This window comes from Schistocerca gregaria, chromosome 4 (assembly GCF_023897955.1).
Source record: "Schistocerca gregaria isolate iqSchGreg1 chromosome 4, iqSchGreg1.2, whole genome shotgun sequence".
In the NCBI taxonomy this organism is placed as follows: Eukaryota; Metazoa; Arthropoda; class Insecta; order Orthoptera; family Acrididae; genus Schistocerca; species Schistocerca gregaria.
This window is the reverse complement of record NC_064923.1, coordinates 227,104,880-227,122,970: the sequence shown is the minus strand read 5'-3', so window position 1 is coordinate 227,122,970 and position 18,091 is coordinate 227,104,880. Positions and strand designations below refer to the sequence as shown.

The 18,091-nt window shown below is 42.4% G+C and overlaps 1 protein-coding gene across 1 annotated transcript in view; it reads left to right on the top strand.

The window, feature by feature from the left end:
* Positions 1-1,667: 1,667 nt before the first annotated feature.
* The window catches only part of LOC126267259 (alpha-tocopherol transfer protein-like), a 56,437-nt gene continuing 40,013 nt past the window's right edge, over positions 1,668-18,091 (top strand). Inside the window, exons 1-2 of the mRNA XM_049972324.1 lie at positions 1,668-1,723; positions 16,965-17,105. Coding sequence (XP_049828281.1) covers positions 16,967-17,105 — 139 coding nt within the window. The 5' untranslated portion in view covers positions 1,668-1,723; positions 16,965-16,966. The remainder of the gene's footprint in view (positions 1,724-16,964; positions 17,106-18,091) is intronic.

The following is an 18,091-nucleotide window of genomic DNA, read 5'->3' as shown; positions in this document are numbered from 1 at the left end:
GGGAATGACTTACATGGTACTAGAGGGAACTGTAGAGGGCAAAAACTGTAGAGGAAAACAGAGATTGGAATACGTGAAGCAAATAATTGAGGACGTAGGTTGCAAGTGATACTCTGAGATGAAGAGGTTAGCACAAGAAGGGAATTCGTGGCGGGCCGCATCAAACGAGTCAGTAGACTGACACAGCGTGCACATAAACATCGTTTCGTCGTACGTGCGTGACTTCTGTGGCATCACCCTCTGTATATTCTGTGTGTTGTATCTAGATCACACAGTAACGAATGTTCCCATACAGCGTGATAAATGCATGCAAGTCTTCAACATCTGGAGTGTGTGACATAGTCTGAGATACGACTCCATTAGAATATTCGAGATCGTTTAAGGCAATATTCGATCGTTCGACAAAACCTGTCCTTACAAAGGGCAAAATATGCAAGGGACTGCTTAAATATTAGTAACATGGCAAGCATTGTTATCTGTAAAACAGACCGTCTAGCAGCAACGTTGGCCACATCTGTTACAGGAGTTGCACCTGCTGCTAATGTCATCCATCTTGCTGTCTGTAACAAGCGTTATGATGCCACCATTCTAAGCATTTATTTAATATCCCGATCATTGTGCTGAGCTGGAAGTAAGCAGTTTTACCTTTCCTATGGAGATATTCCCACAACTCACTGATACAACGGATGCTCCTACGCAAGATGAAAACGTATATTAATCAGCTGTTTAACATTCACATGCATATAATTTTTAATGAAGGTAAAACAAGCACCAGACGTTGCTGTGCAATAACTGTTCTTGTTTTATTTGTGTTTTTACACATTAAATATGTTGTTTGACAAAAATTCCTCATAAATACAACTCGAGCTGCAAGGTTATGTGTGTGTGTTAGTAAGAAATTATGCATTTGTTTATTTTAAACTCCTGCTACAAATAAATTACACAGGAGGTGCAGCATTTAATTTCGTTAAAGAATGGCCAGGAAGTTACCGGTACGATTTGTTTACGCAAATATCTCACCGCTTCTCCAGCAAATGTTTTGGGAACACACGTAAAAATAAGTAAGAATTCATCTTCGGGATCTGCAGCTCTTGTCCTTTCTTTCCGCATTTGCAGTTACATTATAGGATATGGGTTCCGTCTTTCGGAAACACACTGTTTTCTCTTTTCACCCAAACTTGTTTCAGCATCTCTGTGCCAGCATCTGTGGGCTTTTGTTTATTGAAAAATTTAAAACGTTAACATGTTTTAGGATGTAACTGATTTAACAAAGTGAGGCCTAAAGAAAGTTTTGGTTCGTTTTGCTTCTTACCGTGATTTTTCATTATACAGTTTTGCCGGACCAACATTATGGTGTCCTGTACTGAATAGCTTGTCACCTGCAAAGCAAACGATGTAAATTCACACCCACTAATGTGGGCACAAAGATGCTGAAACATCTTTGGTAAAAATAAAAAAAACGTATGTTTGCAAAGGGGCGGAACCCCTATCCTATAATAAGTAACTGTATTCGGGTGTGTATGCGAAGCAACACTGTGCGGTAAACAATCGTAGTGCGACAATGTGATCGTGGCGAAGAAGGAAACACTGTATGAGGAAACAGGCGTGTGTACGTCCTTGGCGGTTTCTGGTATAAAACCCGCCACGCGTGCGATCTGCTCGTAGTTGCTGTGCGGTCGCCCTTGCGTCAAGTCGCGCGGAGGAGGGAGCTCTGGCCACACAGGTGATTACCGGTCTGCAGACGCGTTCGTACTCAGTAGCACACTTTGCTTATTCGCTACTTCGCGTGGCTGCTGACTATCTTTTCAAGCATAAATATATCGTAGGTCATATCTCCCTGCCGACCGCTGTGGCCGAGGGTTTCTAGGCGCTTCAGTCCGGAACCTGCTACGGCCGCAGGTTCGACTCCTGCCTTGGGCATGGATGTGTATGATGTCCTTAGGTTTGTAAGGTTTAAGTAGTTCTACGTCTAGGGGACTTATGACCTCAGGTGTGAATTGTCATATTGTCATAGTGCTTAGAACCATTTGTACCATTTCTCCATAGTAACAGGGCTATAAACCTGGAATGAGAAAGACCTCTCAGAAGTTACCGAATTTTCTTGGATAGAAGTTTTGTGTGTGTCCCGCTTGTTAATCATCACATCGTAACCCAGGCGCTCGTATGTGACTTAGTGTCTCTGTAACGAATTCTGTCTGTAGCCACTTCCTTCCATTTCCGTTTCCTGCTGTTAACTGCGATATGAATGTTGGATGAACACGTGTTGCTCTATCACTGAAGGGAAATGGTATCACATAAGTACTTGAAAATTTTAAAATTTTACAAGGTAGTGATTTCCTTGCACAGTTGATACAGAAGCCACTATGCATTAAGATACAAACGAATTACAGACATTGGCTGCTAGTAGTCATACAGCAGTCCGTGCAGTGGCGCTGACGGCCATGCCCGGATGGCGCAATGGTTAGCAGAAGACCCGCGTTCGAGCCCCAGTTCGGCACTAATATACGACTTCCCCATTGATTTAAAACAATTTTCACTAGCAGCTAATGTCTGTAATTCCTCTGTCTCTTATTCTCTTTGTTAAATCATAAATATTCTCTACTGACCGCTTATCATAGCATCGAGAAGTTCCATCACAATAGCGAAAGCCCTTAATACCATTTGGCTGCTACACGTCTCAAAGTTGGGCCCAAACAACGATGGACGTGGAGGAGTTACTCGTAATATAATTGTGCACTTTAATTCCTACAATAAAAGCGCTAAACAACAGGCACTCAGACCTATGAGACAAAAAAAATAGCTTTGTAGTTACACTTATTTAGATAGTAGTGGTGAAATCTATTCCTAGACGGAATAAACAGGTTTAGATTCCTTACTTACTGTTTTCTGGTGACTTGTTATAAAATCGGTATGTGACCTACTTACTTTTCGCGAATATGCACAGAATGTAAGTACCTCTATAATTTTCGATACACCTGCCAAAAGCACATTACGTCCTTTGTAACGTTGTGTTCAGCGTTGGATACATTATAGCTTGTGTTTTGGTCAGAAAGTGAGCAAAGTAACTAAAGCAACTCAAAACGTTAGTAGGGAAAATCGTAGTGCCTAATTAAACACTACGATGTGTCGGACCTGAGAATTATGAGCAAGTTATACGGTTCTCCACAATTTATACGAGTGATGATCAAATACTTTTCTGGGATATTCGACGCAGTATTTCAGTGTTTTTTTTCCAGATGACTGTAGGTTAACACTGAATCCTTTCTACCTAATTCTTCTTCTTAGGCACTTTTCTGATCATAACGATCTACTTTCACAATGAATATTTGTTGTCACATATGAGGAGGCTTGTTTTCTCATGCAATGTCATTCAATCCTTTTACTATAATGCAGTTATTTAGGATATCTGCAAACGAAACTTATGGTAAATACCAGAGAATCTTGATCTATGAAGCTATCCAGCCATGGTAACAAGTGTTTATTTTTAATGAAGAAAACCATAACATAATCCATGTATTAAATGTACAATTAAAGCCTGAAGTGAAGTCAGAATTTTATAGGCTTCTATAAGAATGCAGGAAAAGCAATGAGGCAATAGCATCTCTTTAACATCATCACTTTCATAAAACTTTGTTTTATGAGGACGGCCGTCAGAATTATCCAACAACTAACCAGAGCCGGCCGCTGTGACCGAATTGTTCTAGGCGCTTCAGTCCGGAACCGCGCGACTGCTACGGTCACAGGCTCGAATACTGCCTCGGGCATGGATGTGTGTGATGTCCTTAGGTTAGTTAGGTTTAAGAAGTTCTAAGTTCTAGGGGACTGATGACCTCAGAAGATAAGTCCCATAGTGCTCAGAGCCATTTTTTGAACTAACCAGAAGTGTTTCAAGTGTACTGTGTATCACCAAGATTTGGTTTGCCACCTATATGATACAGTTTCTCCGGAGCACGAATCTAGGTCGAGACGTGAAGTGGATAACTTCAGACTTCTCCAACAGAGTGCAATGTGTTCCTTTCAAAATACGACTGGACTGATTTTTACTCTTACTGGTCTGATGCAGTCCGCCACGAATTACTCGTCTGCGCTAACCGCTTATCCGTATGTTTCGTATTCGGTGATGCTACGGAGGACCTCCTCATTCCTTACCTTATCCGTCTATCTAATTTTCAACATTCCTCTGTGGTACCATATCTCCAAAGCTTCGATTCTGTTCTGATCCCGTTTTCCAACTGTCCGTGATTCACTATCGTGCAATTCAATGCGCCAACGAACGTTCTCAGAAACTTGTCCCTCCAACTGAGGCCTGCGTTTGATACTTGTAGAATCAACTTGGCATGGAACGCCCTTTTTGGCAGTGCTAGTATACATTTTTTCTCCTCCGTGCTTCATCGGTCACACGATACGCAACGCATTATTTACTTCGTGAGTATTCCAGTGACGCTTGATACGAGTTGTCTTAGTATGCTCACTCACTTTGGTCTGTCTTAGGACTTTGCCCTCCTCCCTTTCGAAGCGAAATCAGCTAAGCTGTATTTCCTGGAGATATTTTTAGCATTTCGTCTGGCAACTGACACTCAACTAAAGAAAGGGCTGGCTGATCGTTCTGTAGCAAAACCACACACGTCTTTCTAAAATTGTGGGTGGAGTATGCTCGGACAGGCAACGCGTACAGAAGTCTCTGACAAACGATACTCTGCTCCATTAGGGCCTACTACTGTCTCACTGAAATAAGACTGCACTCCTTAACGTTTTATAACTCAAAATAAGCTCAAGAACACGTGAATCTGATGATAAGTGGCATTTTATGGCGAAAGTACTTCCTTATCAAGCTTATCATCCCCTGAACTCTACGTAACTTGTGTGACTTTAACGGTGATGAGAAGGACATTTCCTTTAAGTCTGTGCGCAACCTGATTCAGTTCGGCTTAGGAACTTCTCAATCGTTCATTATCTGCTACATTTTCTGTCATGAGTGAAATCTCAGCACCATTGAAAAGTTTTATTCCTGCCGAAATCGGACGATTCACACAGTCCTTCGTTGTCTGAAATTTTCACCAGGCAGTCGTTTCACAACGTACCCCCGCAGATAAAGTTAGAAATAGAAAATGCCCGCATCTCGTGGCCTTACGGTAGCGCTCTCGCTTTCCACGCCCGGGTTCCCGGGTTCGATTCCCGACGGGGTCAGGGGCGGGGTCAGGGATTTTCTCTGCCTCGTGATGGCTGGGTGTTGTGTGATGTCCTTAGGTTAGTTAGGTTTAAGTAGTTCTAAGTTCTAGGGTACTGATGACCACAGATGTTATGTCCCATAGTTCTCAGAGCCATTTGAAGAAATAGAAAATTCATGTGATATGGCGTAAACGTGAAAAGTGGACGTCTTTTATTTTTCGCGTATTTTCCATTCCATACACAAGGTGTGCAGCAAGAGTAAGTCCGAGAGAAGGATCGTCGATTCGCAAAGTGGCCTCTCAGTGCAAATATCCAGCTGGGACTGACTACTGCTATATACTTCAGCTAGGGTCACACTGCTGCACTCATTCTGTATGTATGTATATATTGAACTGGGGACCTAGAAACGGCGGAGAGGCTTCGTCTCCGCCCTAGCTCTCATTGGTACACAACCACATAACAGGGTACAGCAGTCCACTTATCCCACCGCCACCCCACACCGAACCCATTCTTATTCTGCCGTTCAGCCCCAGTTGGCTAACCGGGCGGGCTTGCGTTCATACTAAGTTTGATATAAAGTACTGACTCCATTGGGCTAGCTGGGCGAGCTTGCATTCATATTGAGTTTGATATAAAGTACTGAGTTTGATATAACAAAAGTCTATTAGTACTTCAATTAGAACAAGAGTAGCACCATGTTATGAAATGTATCCGCTGTCTGGATTGACAACAAGTAGTATGTTTTCTGGACTGTAGTGGCATAGCAACATTCGACTGCAGGGTCTACAGGTCTCTGTTGGAGACAGTCGAATCACGTGAATACCTCATAAGAAAAGTGTGTCAGACAATAAACTCAATAATTAACTTTGTGCACAGTGACGCTATGTGACTATAAGGAAGGATAGGAACAAAACCGATTTTCTTTCGGTCCTTACACCTATAAAGTTGTATGGTGACATGACGTGCTGGTGGGAGTTTGATGAACTATAGCTCACCCAAATGGAGATGGCTATTTATAGCTGAAATATCGATACGCAACACTCATAAAAATCTAATACGATTGCGACTGATTACTGTATTCCTATCCTTCTTTACGAGGCGCGGTGTGGCCGCGTGGTTTAGTGCGCCATGTCAAGAACTGCGCGGCCCCTCCCGAGTCCTCCCTCGAGCGTGGATGTGTGCATTGTTCTTAGCATAAGTTAGTGCAAGTAGTGTGTAAGTCTAGGAATCGATGACCTCAGCAGTTGGATCCCTTAGGAATTCACACCCATTTTAATCCTTCTTTACAATAAAAACAACTTCTCTTCATTAGCGTGCTGGGAAACTACGAGTCATCTCTTTGATCAATGTTACTGGGACAACCAAATGAAACTTTTCCTCCTTAATGAGACACATTAATGAAACTGAAGTCAGGTCTATATTGAAAACCTTGAACTTAATTTCACATAACGAGCAACAATTAATAAGACAACATTTTCAGATAGCAGTCTTGAGATCGTAGTTACGAAATTTTCTGCGGTTCATAAATCCGGAAACCTAATGATTTACGAAAGAAACACAGTTGCTGTTGCTGTGGAACGGGAAAATTTATGTCAGTATTCCTACAGTCGAAGTAGATCTTGCAACTGTCTTCATTCGCTTCATAATGATCCCCTGAGTCTCCTGGCATAATTGATGGACAGGAATTTTACGTTTGGACGTGTAACCGCTGCCCGTCTACAGAGTAAACCAACAAGTTTTCACTGTAGCCTACATATGCATTATGAAACGGCAACGAATGTAGTGATATTTAAGACAGTTTCAATGTATCTTTAATTTTCCGCCCCATCTGCACATTTTTGCGTGTTTGCAATTCTGGCGTTTTTACAGTATGACGATTTTCGATCTCCCTGGATCATCTTCAGATCTATCTATGCGGATGAGTCAGTAACCTGTCGTGTCCGCATCAGAACCATACATCAGTGACCCTGGAGATCAAAATTAGTCATACTGTATACTACATACACACTAAGTATATCTGACAACTAAATGACGCATTAAAATTACTGCAAAAACCAATAAGATTATGATATTACGTACTTACATTGAGTATAATTGTATTTGTAGTTCTACCGGATAGGACTGTTGAGCATCACGATCGTACCAACACACAAAATTCGAAAAGTCTCTTTTTTGAAAAACGAAGTAGGTTTCACAGGGTTTTTACCTACGTCCTTTACCAAATGGTAATTCCTTAGCAGCTCTGTCTACTAGGTAGCTAGCCTGCCTAGCTGACGTGCTTTTCCTTTGTTTTACGGGAACGAGCTCCGATGTATTGCATTAACTTCTTTAATTCAAAATAACAAAACTAAACAATGTTTTTAATGCCACTCAGTAACATTTCATCCAGCACTGAAGAACAGGTCCATCGCCTGCGAACATTCCGAGCAATACGACCAGAAGGCTGGTGGGAGTGTATCCGGAGAGCGACATTCCTTCCATCAGGTTGCACAACGCTCCTTGCAGGAAGCAAGGCCAGCTGAGGAAACACTGTAGTCTTTTGTAATACAAATGTCTGAAACAGGAATGTCACTTTTACTTTATCTTAGAAAACAGGTACAGTTTCAGTCTACTAGGAAAAATCCAGACAGCACAGCATTCAGTATGCCAAGTTATCACAATGTCAGACGACGTAATACACGTGTAAGTGACGGAGATTTTCTAAAATGCATTCTTAATTTCCTTTCTCTTGTGATACAGGTTTTAAATGTACTGTTCTACGTGGTCTTGCGGTAGTGTTCTCACTTCCCGCGTACGGAGTCCCGGGTTCGATACCTGGCGGGGTCAGGGATTTTTCCTCCCTCGTCATGACTGTGTGTTGTTGTGTAGTTTCCATCATCATCACTCCTCCTCATTGCGGTCGGAGAAAGGCAACGGCAAACAACCTCCGCTAGGAGCTTGCCTAGTACGGCGGTGCGGATCTCCAGCATCGTCCCCTACGCGCCTCGGAGTATGGGAGTACGGGCCCTCACCATCTACGTGAAGAGATACTCGAAAAACATTTAAGTTGCCCTGGAACTATGACTCGGTTTCTAAGTATTTCGTAAATAGCTTTTCAGTTGACTAGTGCTATTAAGCGAAAGTTTCTTCGGGACCGGTAAATAGATTTCTCGTGTGAGAAATGTTTAGCGACACTGTGACTTGATTTCTGACGGGGGTCGGTAGATTCTCTCATCTCGATAATGGGATAGTTTCTGACATTAGGATGTATCATCACCGAAAACACAATAATTGCAAATATATAAGCGACAATATTCTCCTGATATGCGGCAGCAAAAACTTATGTTGTTGGAAATATGTAATTTGCTGTTAATTGTTATTAAAGATAAATAATACTAAAAATAATTGGCCTTATCTCTCAACTTTCGTTGGCATTTCAATGTCTAAATTCTCCGCATAGTGTTAGTTTACATATGTTACAGATGAGTGTTAGATGTACTTTTCTCTCTGTTCATTTGTGTCTATCCCGTGCCAAGAAAAAGGAAAAAGGTTTGCTCACATGTATGTAATGATCGCAACATTAAAGTATTTAGAGTCTGTGTCTATATCTATTTGAGATCTTACTGTACCTCAGAGCAGTGTGGCATTTGTTCGCCAGTGGTTAGTGTAGGATCATTTTTGCTTACAAACGTTGTTCTCCAAGTGCAATTGTTCACACATACGTGACCTTCATTAACATCTGTGTGCGTGACTTCTTGCACGACAGTTTTTTGGAAATGTATAAAAATACTCGTAATATAAATTTCTGCTGAAAATAGTTAAAAGATCTAATCACTCTTCAGGGCTGAATACCTGCCTTTTACACTGGCTATCATTCCCGGAAGATGTATACATGTGCCCGCGCGAACGCACACACAAACACACACACCCACACACACACACACACACACACGCACACACAAAATAACAGTACCAAATACTAACATTATATGTTGTCTTGTTTTTAACGAATAAAAAAATATAAATGTATCCATTTCATGTTCTCTTCTGACACACTGACACATGAAGGAATGATCGCTAAAAGCTTGTCCCAGTGATTATGGCCAAGGAAAAGAAAGTTCTGCTCTTGTTATTATTAATATTCCTGTTATTCTCACTACGTTCATATTATGTTGAGGTATGATACACGTCACACTTCAAAGAAATATAGCTGAAATTTCACACTAATGCCCCATTTTTGTGTAAAATCAAATATAGAGGACGATTCAGAAGCTTACCATCAACTGAAGGAAGTGACAGAGGAACTTACGATCTTGGCGTAGGAATTTCTAGAAAACTGAAATCTTTTCACATGAATCACGTGAGTACAAATGACAGTTACGCCAATACACTGCACTTTTATACCTTGTGTACGCGACACTACCACCACCTGCATATGTGCATATCGCTGTCCCATGACTTAAATCCGACGAAGATTATGTACTGAAGAGTCAGTGTATAATCATCGTTGAAATTTCAGCCAAGTGTCCACTGACTATCTTTGTTGTTTGTAGCAGTGGCTTACGATTACTTCCAAGATCACAACTTCCTGTGTTATGACACAAGAACTTCCGCATCCTGTGTCAGGCCCTACAGTCTGAGTATAAGCATTGGTATCAGCCGGTATACAAATGTAACAACGTGTGTACAAGTGACATCTTAAAACAGTGTGCATCTTATTTTCCAGTTGTTTGACATTATTATTCAACAGCATCCATACGACATCAAAACTGTAGAGTTCGCGACAGAGGGCATCAACAAGCTACAACTGATGTGTTCAGATTGCAGGGAACAATAGTACTTTTTTAAGCCTAATGAACAGGAAATAATAGTAAATTCTTGGATCGTGAGTCCGCACTACTTTTTGAGTCTCGAAGTCGATCACTGACGTGAAGCAGAGTGATCATGGCTGTAAAAGGATCACTAACGTTCGACTAGAATATTCTTGGATGAAGGCAGTCCCTGAGGTTGCGGTGGATTGTTCATACATGGACAAAGTCCAAGAGGCCGTGGTCGTCAACGAGGGATAGGCTGCTCGAGCATGGACAGCAGGAGACGGTGAGCTCGACGTCAGTTGAAGATCAAACCCAACAAGGTCGTGAACGGAGGACGTGATTCGCTCTGGGCTCACGAGAAGTATGAACGTCACAGTGAGGGGCCTATCCGCCACACTTCGAGAACGCTCAGTTACGTGCAGGGCCCACGGGAAGGCTGTATGTATTTGAAACGGTACCCGCTTAAGGTCCTAACTTTGTCCCGTGCTATAGAGAGCTTGCATGTATTTAATTGCGCAATCCATAATTATTAAATTAATCTCAAACAGTTACACGGTCTCGTCAGAGACGGCTGCTGGCAATCGTAAGAATTAAAGCATCACAAGTTTTGGCGTACGCACCACGGCCTGTCTTCTTATGCGCCTCGTATTCGCAGAAGTGTGGTAGTGCTCGCTCTGTTTACGTCTACATCTCTGGCAGCGAGGGCGGCACTACGCCTTACCGTAATGGCTGCTGGGGGTTCGGTTGTTATTGTACTGCTTTCGTTCGATCTCCAGAGGTAGTGTCTAGTGTCGTTAGTGGGTCGTTGCTTTGAAGATCTGAGGTACAGTAGTGTGTGGTCGGAGACTGTGTTGCAGACGGTAGCCTGGATATACAGTAAAAACACATACACATACATTGGGGCAGAGGCACTACATCAAACGTGGAAGTTCCTTCATACCACCTCGCTGATCCTCCTATACCAGACTCATTTTATCAGAATGCTATGAATCAATATGAACAACAATCACAAGAAAAAAGGGATGGGATGATAGCACAGGTATTAAGACATCAGGGAGTAACTTCTATGGTACTAGAGCGCGCCACAGAGGATAAAATCTGCAGAGGAAGATGAAGATCGGAATACAGCCAGTAAATAATTGAGGGTATAGGTTGCAAGTGCTACTCTGAGATGACGAGGCTGATACAGGACATGAATCCATGGTGAGCAGCGTTAAACCAGTCAGAACATTGTAAAATCTTCTGGGGCCATAGAATAAGAAACGGTGAAAACGATTGCCTAAGTCAAGCTGCGTTAACTTATCCCACATTCTTTAATATTCTAACTGTTTCAACAGATTTACAGCATGCGCTCTATACAACACTTTCTCTCAAAATTTATACACAATTCAAACCATTAGCAAATTGCTCCAAAGTTGCGCGCTTACGGTGTATCCGATGACATATGCGGTTGGGCAGAAAGTCTTCTAACAAACAGAGAGCAGTATGTCGTCCTGAATGGATAGACTTCACCAGAAACAAGCGTAACATCAGGTGTGCCCCAGGGCAGCGTAACAGGTCCGTTGTTTTTTACAATTTATATTAATGATCTGGTTGATGGTATTGACAGCGGCATTCGACTTTGGCGATGATGCTGTCGTCTACAGGAAAGTAGTATCACCCGAAAGTTGTGAACAAATCAATGAGGATTTGCAGAAAAGAAATGCGTGGTGTAATGACTGGCAGTTATCTCTCGATACTACTAACTGTAACCTACTGTGTGTAACAAAGCGAAAATCCCCATTAATGTACGAGTACAAAATAAATGCCCAGTCTTTGGAAGCGGTAACATCCGTAAAGAATCTGGGTGTGACTATTCGGAATGACCTCGAAAAGGATCGATCAGATTGCACAAGTAACGGGTAAGGCGAACTCTAAATTCACGTTTATTGGTAGAACTCTGAAGCGGTGCAGTCCTTCAACAAAGGAAATTGCTTACAATACGTTAGTTCTTCCAGTCTGTATTGTTCGTCTGTATGGGAACCTTACCAGTTGGGTGTGGTTCAAGAGATTGAGAAGGTCAAAAGAAGAGCTGCAAGATTCGTGACTGGTACATTTAGCCATTGCGGGAGCGTTACAAATAAGTTTAAAGTGGGGCAAACTTGCAGATAGACGACGCGCTAAACGGAAGGGGCTGCTCACTACATCCCAAAATCCGATCTTCACCGAGGTTGTAGAGCATATATTGAAAGATAAGGGAAAATTTGGGCTCGTACTGAGGCGTTCACACTGTGATTTTTCCCTCGCGCGATCCGTGAGTGGGACAGAGGGAGAGCAATATGACTGGCACGAGTAGTGCCATCCGCCACACACGGCTTTGGTGGCTAGCGGAATACATATGTAGATGTAGAAGTAATAAAGCTGTCAGTAATGGTTGAGTTTTATAAATTTGCTAATTGGGTGGTATAAATTTTGAGAGAATCTGTTGTGTAGAGCGAAAGCTGTAAATCTGTTGAAACTGTGAGAATTTTAATAAATGTGTGATGAGTTAACGTACCTGTGCACCCTTTCTTATTCTATAGTCCCAGAAAATGCTACAATGTTTTGACTCGTTTGATGCGGCCCACCGCAAATTCCTTTCCTGTGTTTACTTCGTCATATCAAAGTATCACGTACAATCTACGTTCTCAATTGTTTGCTGGTTGTATCCCAATCTTCGCTTTCCTCTACAGTTTTTAACCTCTGCAGCGAGCTCTAGTACCATAGAAATTACTCCATGTTGTTTAACACTTGTTTTATCATCGTATTCTTTACTTCTTGTCATTCAGTACAGGAATCCAGAGGTAAGTAAACTTTCAACAATGCTCCAATAACTGAACCTGACACCTACGCTGGAATGTAACAGATCTACAGGAACTACAATCTGTTTACAGGGTGAAAGTTATTGAGCTATATGAAATAAAATCGTCATAACTTCTTAACGGTTCCCGTTAGGATGATCAAATTGCACGGTTGGTCAAGCATGATGAGAATTATTTTCTGCACGCGTGGTTTGGTTTAACGATGAAGTCCAATTTCATTTGGATGGGTTCGTCAATAATCGAAATTGGCGCATTTGGGGAACTGAGAATTCACTTCGCGATCGAGAAGTCTCTTCACCCTCAACATGTGACTGTATGGTGCACGATGTCCATTCACGAAATATTGACGGAACAGTGACTACCCAACGTTACGTGTGAAGATTTAGGTAGATGATATCATCCCCATTATCCAAAGGGACCCTGATTTCGACGAGATATGGTTCATGCAACACGGAGCTCGACCCCTTTGGAACACGACAGTGTTTGATGTCCAGGAGCACCACTTTGAGGATCTCATTCTAACTCTGGGGTACCCAGCGGCCATTCGCATGGGCCTCGATTGGTCGCCATATTATCCGCATCTGAACACGTACGACTCCTTTTTGTGGAGCTGTGTTCAAGACAACGTTTACAGCTATAACCCCAAAACCATTGCTGAGTTGAAAAGAGCCGTTGAGGACGTCATCGACACCACCGATGTTCTGACACTTCGGACGCTCAAACAAACTTTCGGTATTCGCCTGCGCCACATCGTCAATGGTGGCAGGCATATAAAACATGTTATAACCTTAATATTAATATCTATAGTGGCCATTAGATGTTGGATAAAGTGTGTGCAACCCTTAGTTCGAAACTAATTTACGTTTTTTTCCCATATAGTTCAGTAATTTGCACCCTGCAAATTACATAAGAAATGTAATAATGCAAGATGTTCTCTCAGCAAAACCACTATAAGGATAGCAGTAGGTTTATACTTTACTTATTTCACAGATAAACACCTGAAAAGGTTTGGTATAGCATCTACCAGTGAACATACAACAAAGGCAGTATTTGGAACGGTTCCTTCCCTTTATGGGTAGCTTTCTTAGGTTCGGGCGCTGCGCGTTAAGTGCAGTATTTATATAATCAACCTGAAACTTCCTTCATATGACAGATAGAAAACAGTAGCTCAGAGTGTATCTGTAACAGGTCAGTGTTAAAAATAAGAGCTACAATGTTTCACTGATTCACTGACGCATGTGCCTACGAAATACTGAAGCATATACTGTCCACGTTTTAACGACGTCTTTAAAGTCATTACCACCACTGGACTGTTGTTTATTCACAGTGCTACGTTTACACTTACACGATCATGATTTCGGCTTCATAGTGCCGTTATCAAGTGTTTTAAGTGTTGTAAATTGCCGAAGATAGCAGCCTGTCGTATTAAAATACACTATAAGACTCATTGTCTAAGATCGATATTTCTGGCACAGCCTACTACTTTGTTTCATTAGAGAGTACACCATCATGAGTCAAAATGGTGTACTCAGTAATGAATCAAAGCAGCAAATTTACTCAAGATGGGGTACTCAGTAATGAAACAAAGCAGCAAATTGACTCAAGATGGTGTACTCAGTAATGAAACAAAGCAGGAAGATCTGCCAGAAATATAGACTCTTAGACAGTGTGTCTTATAGTGTATTTTAATACGACAATATGCAATCTTAGGCAATTTATAACCCTTAAAACACCTGATAATGGCACTTTGAAAAAGAAATCATGATTGTGTAAGTGTAAATGTAACAGTAAATAAACACCAGTCTAATGGTGGTACTGACTTTACAGAAATTTATTATGATTGTGGCCCCGAATTATGAAAAAATTATTTTAACGAAGTATGTATAACACCACGCGCAGAAGTCTTATCCCACTGAGTGACTCAAATCATGCCTCTGTAATAAAGTGCGAACACGTATGTGTTGAACCTCTACGGCTCTCACAGTGCATGAAATTCGTACCAGCGGTTTGATGAGCAAATAACAGTGCACAGTAAGAATGGAAGAATCATGATATGGCAACAAAGCCGTCAGTACACAGTACCTGAGGGAACTGAATGTCCTCCAGCCGGTGTGGCCGAGCGGTTCTAGGCGCGTCAGTCTGGAATCGAGCGACCACTACGGTCGCAGGTTCGAATCCTGCCTCTGGCATGGATGTGTGTGATGTCTTTCGGTTAGTTAGGTTTAAGTAGTTGTAAGTTCTAGGGGACTGATGACCTCAGATGTTAAGTCCCATAGTGCTCAGAGCCATCTGAACCATTTGAACTGAATGTCCGACACAGTGACGACACACAATCCGTATGCGTCTGCCTTTCACATATTCCATAAGTGCACAGCGCTTTAGAGACAGGCGTACACTGTGACAATCCTCGTTCCGACAGACCAGAGCACTGTCGTTTCTCCTTGGGCAGAGCCAAGTAAAGACAGTGTCTGTGCGTGTGGGGCGATCCTTCGTAGTCAGCGGCAACTTCCTGCTTATTCGCTGTACTGATAACAACTAGCCGCCGCTGTCACACGGCGCCTTTCGCGCTGCACTCGCGCAGATGAACCCTTATCTCTGTCAGAAAGGTGACAAGCATCGACAACAGGGATTGTGGCCAACATAGAGTAATAACTATGGTGTAGCAATTTAGGACGTAGTGCCGAACACAGTAGACACTGAATACTTGGAAATGTATCTGAAGGTGTCAAAACAATCAAAAGTATGTATGCTTATATTCATTTAATACTAAATAAGTGGACATACAATGCTGTGGATTATCAATCTGTGATATACTGCCTATCGGGTTTCGTCTGAGGGTCTTTGACGTTTCTTTAATGATTTCTCTGATGTTTCTCCACCACGAGTAGCTGGTATTGTTAGAGATTAATGCCACATTTCTGGGGGCAGACAGTCCTCCTCGGAAACGTCAGAAAAATCTGTAAGCAGACGTCAGACCAAGATACCGGGACAAAAGTCAATACAAAAGATGGTTCAAATGGCTCTTAGCACTATGGGACTAAACATCTGAGGTCATCATTCCCCCAGAACGTAGAACTACTTGAACCTAATTAACCTAGGAACATCACATACATCCATGCCCGAGGCAGGATCCGAACCTGCGACCGTAGCGGTCGCCAAAAGTCAATAGACAGCCTAACAGGTGACCACCAGAGCTTAAACGATCTTATATGGGGTGTTCGGAAAATTACCGTTACAGACGTCTAGGTCTGAGACTGAGTGGATAATATTTTGAATTGTAACCCATGTCCAGCAACGTAGAGTTCCTGTGGTGCAACCATTTGAAAGTATGTTGGTAACGCGACCACATTTGCAAGAAATTGATTAGTCGTGACCCAGTACATCTTTTGCTTTACAATTGCTCACAATAATAACCAAAGATATTGCTCGTGAACTCGCTGACGAGTTCTCTTCGTGGTGCAGTACGGCCTCTTCCACTACGTGTGAGCGGCGTCTCCTTGTAGCACCAGTTACACCGGCTGACGGTGAAGGTACCGTTTCTTGAAACCGTTGCGTAATTGTGGCGAGAAGAGTATGCGATAGAGTCGGAAGTCGTGGAGAACAATCTTGATAACGACCACTAGCAACTCGTCTATTATTACGACCTTGGTCATTCAGACGGATCATACCGGTGTATCCTGCAAACGTGTATTCAACCATGTCGATCTAACACTCACAGACACGTGAATGAGACTGGAAACAGGTCACAGACATCAAATGACCTAATTCCCCGCCACTACGGATAGCATATTGCATACCTACTTAGCAAACATGTTTTATACCGGCTGTAGCATGTTTCTGGACATAGATTTCTGTTCAAAATATCATGTGCACACTCCCCACTAACAGTCTTAGAAATTTTGAGAATGAAAACTTGGTGCAGGTAAGCTGTATTCTTTTATTATCTATGTCAGTTTCAACCTTTTGTCGCTTCTAAGCATGTATCTTAAGCTTCCAGCTTTATTTTACATTACAATATATCGCTGGTAGATGAGAACAGGAATACTTGTAAAAGTTTGTAGAGGGAATTTCTGAACACCTCGTATTAACACAGTTTTTGGTAGCTCGAGAAGAACATGCTATGGCCTGGTAGAGTAAAAGACGACTCCCCTCTCTGTGGCAGGTATGGCGTTCGAGTTCCCGACAGAAGAGCAGAAGGCGCTTGTGCGCCAGCAGCTGGGGACGAGCGACGCAGATATCCGGCAAGCAGTGGCCGCCATTCGCAACTGGCTGCAGACGCAACCGCACCTGCCTGACGTCATAGGTCAGCACGTGACCACCATCTTTCTGTCTCTGCACTGGCTAACTCTTCACGAAGCAACAGCTTGGAATCATACAACACTTAACCTATAACTCTATCACTACCTTTGAATGCTGAACATTTTCAGCATGTGACTGTACTTACAACGCTACCGGGCGTGATAGTGCAGTGGTTAGCACACTGGACACGCATGCAGCAGGACGCGGGTTCTAACCCCCAACCACCCATCCAGGTTTAGGTTTTCCCTGATTTCCCTAAATCGTTCCAGGCAAATGTCTGGATGATTCATTTGATATGGCATGATCCTTCCTCGTCCTTGACACATTCCGAGCTTGTGTTCCGTCTCTAATGACCTCGATCTTGACGGAGCGTTGAATCTAATCTTCCTTCCTTCCTTTAGTTTTTACAAGGCTCTCGAGCTTCAAAAGGTATTGTTTATCGTCCCGCAAGTAGACATTGTGAAACAATGAATGAAGACGTACAGTGAGTGATCGGACTTGAACTACATAAGCTATTTAACTTTATTTTATTTTCTCAAACTCTTATCGGTTGAGAAATGAAAACCACAGTGAAAATCAGGTGAAGCTTTGCACAGATGTTTTGTGCAACATCCCTGGTATTAGTGTCTATTGTGCCACACCTTCCTTTACAGTTCTGAGCGCACAGTCTATAAAACAGAGTCTGCTGGAAAGTGCAATGTCCTGCTGAGAGGTAGCGCCTGATTTCATGCAGCCCACGTAACATAACTGTCACCCGTTTCATATACCTGCGCACGACCAGAACTGTGGCTCTACCGAACTTTATCAGTGCATAAATTTTGCAGTAAACGGTAGGATTAAGGATAGTACTGGTAGCATTTGTAGGGAAAAAAACAGAAATGACTGTGAGACAGAAACCAGAAGCGATGACTTTTCTTTGTTCGTTGTTCGTTTGTTTTGCACCTAACAATTCAGTATAAGTCAGTTGTGTATTTTATATCCTCAAAAATG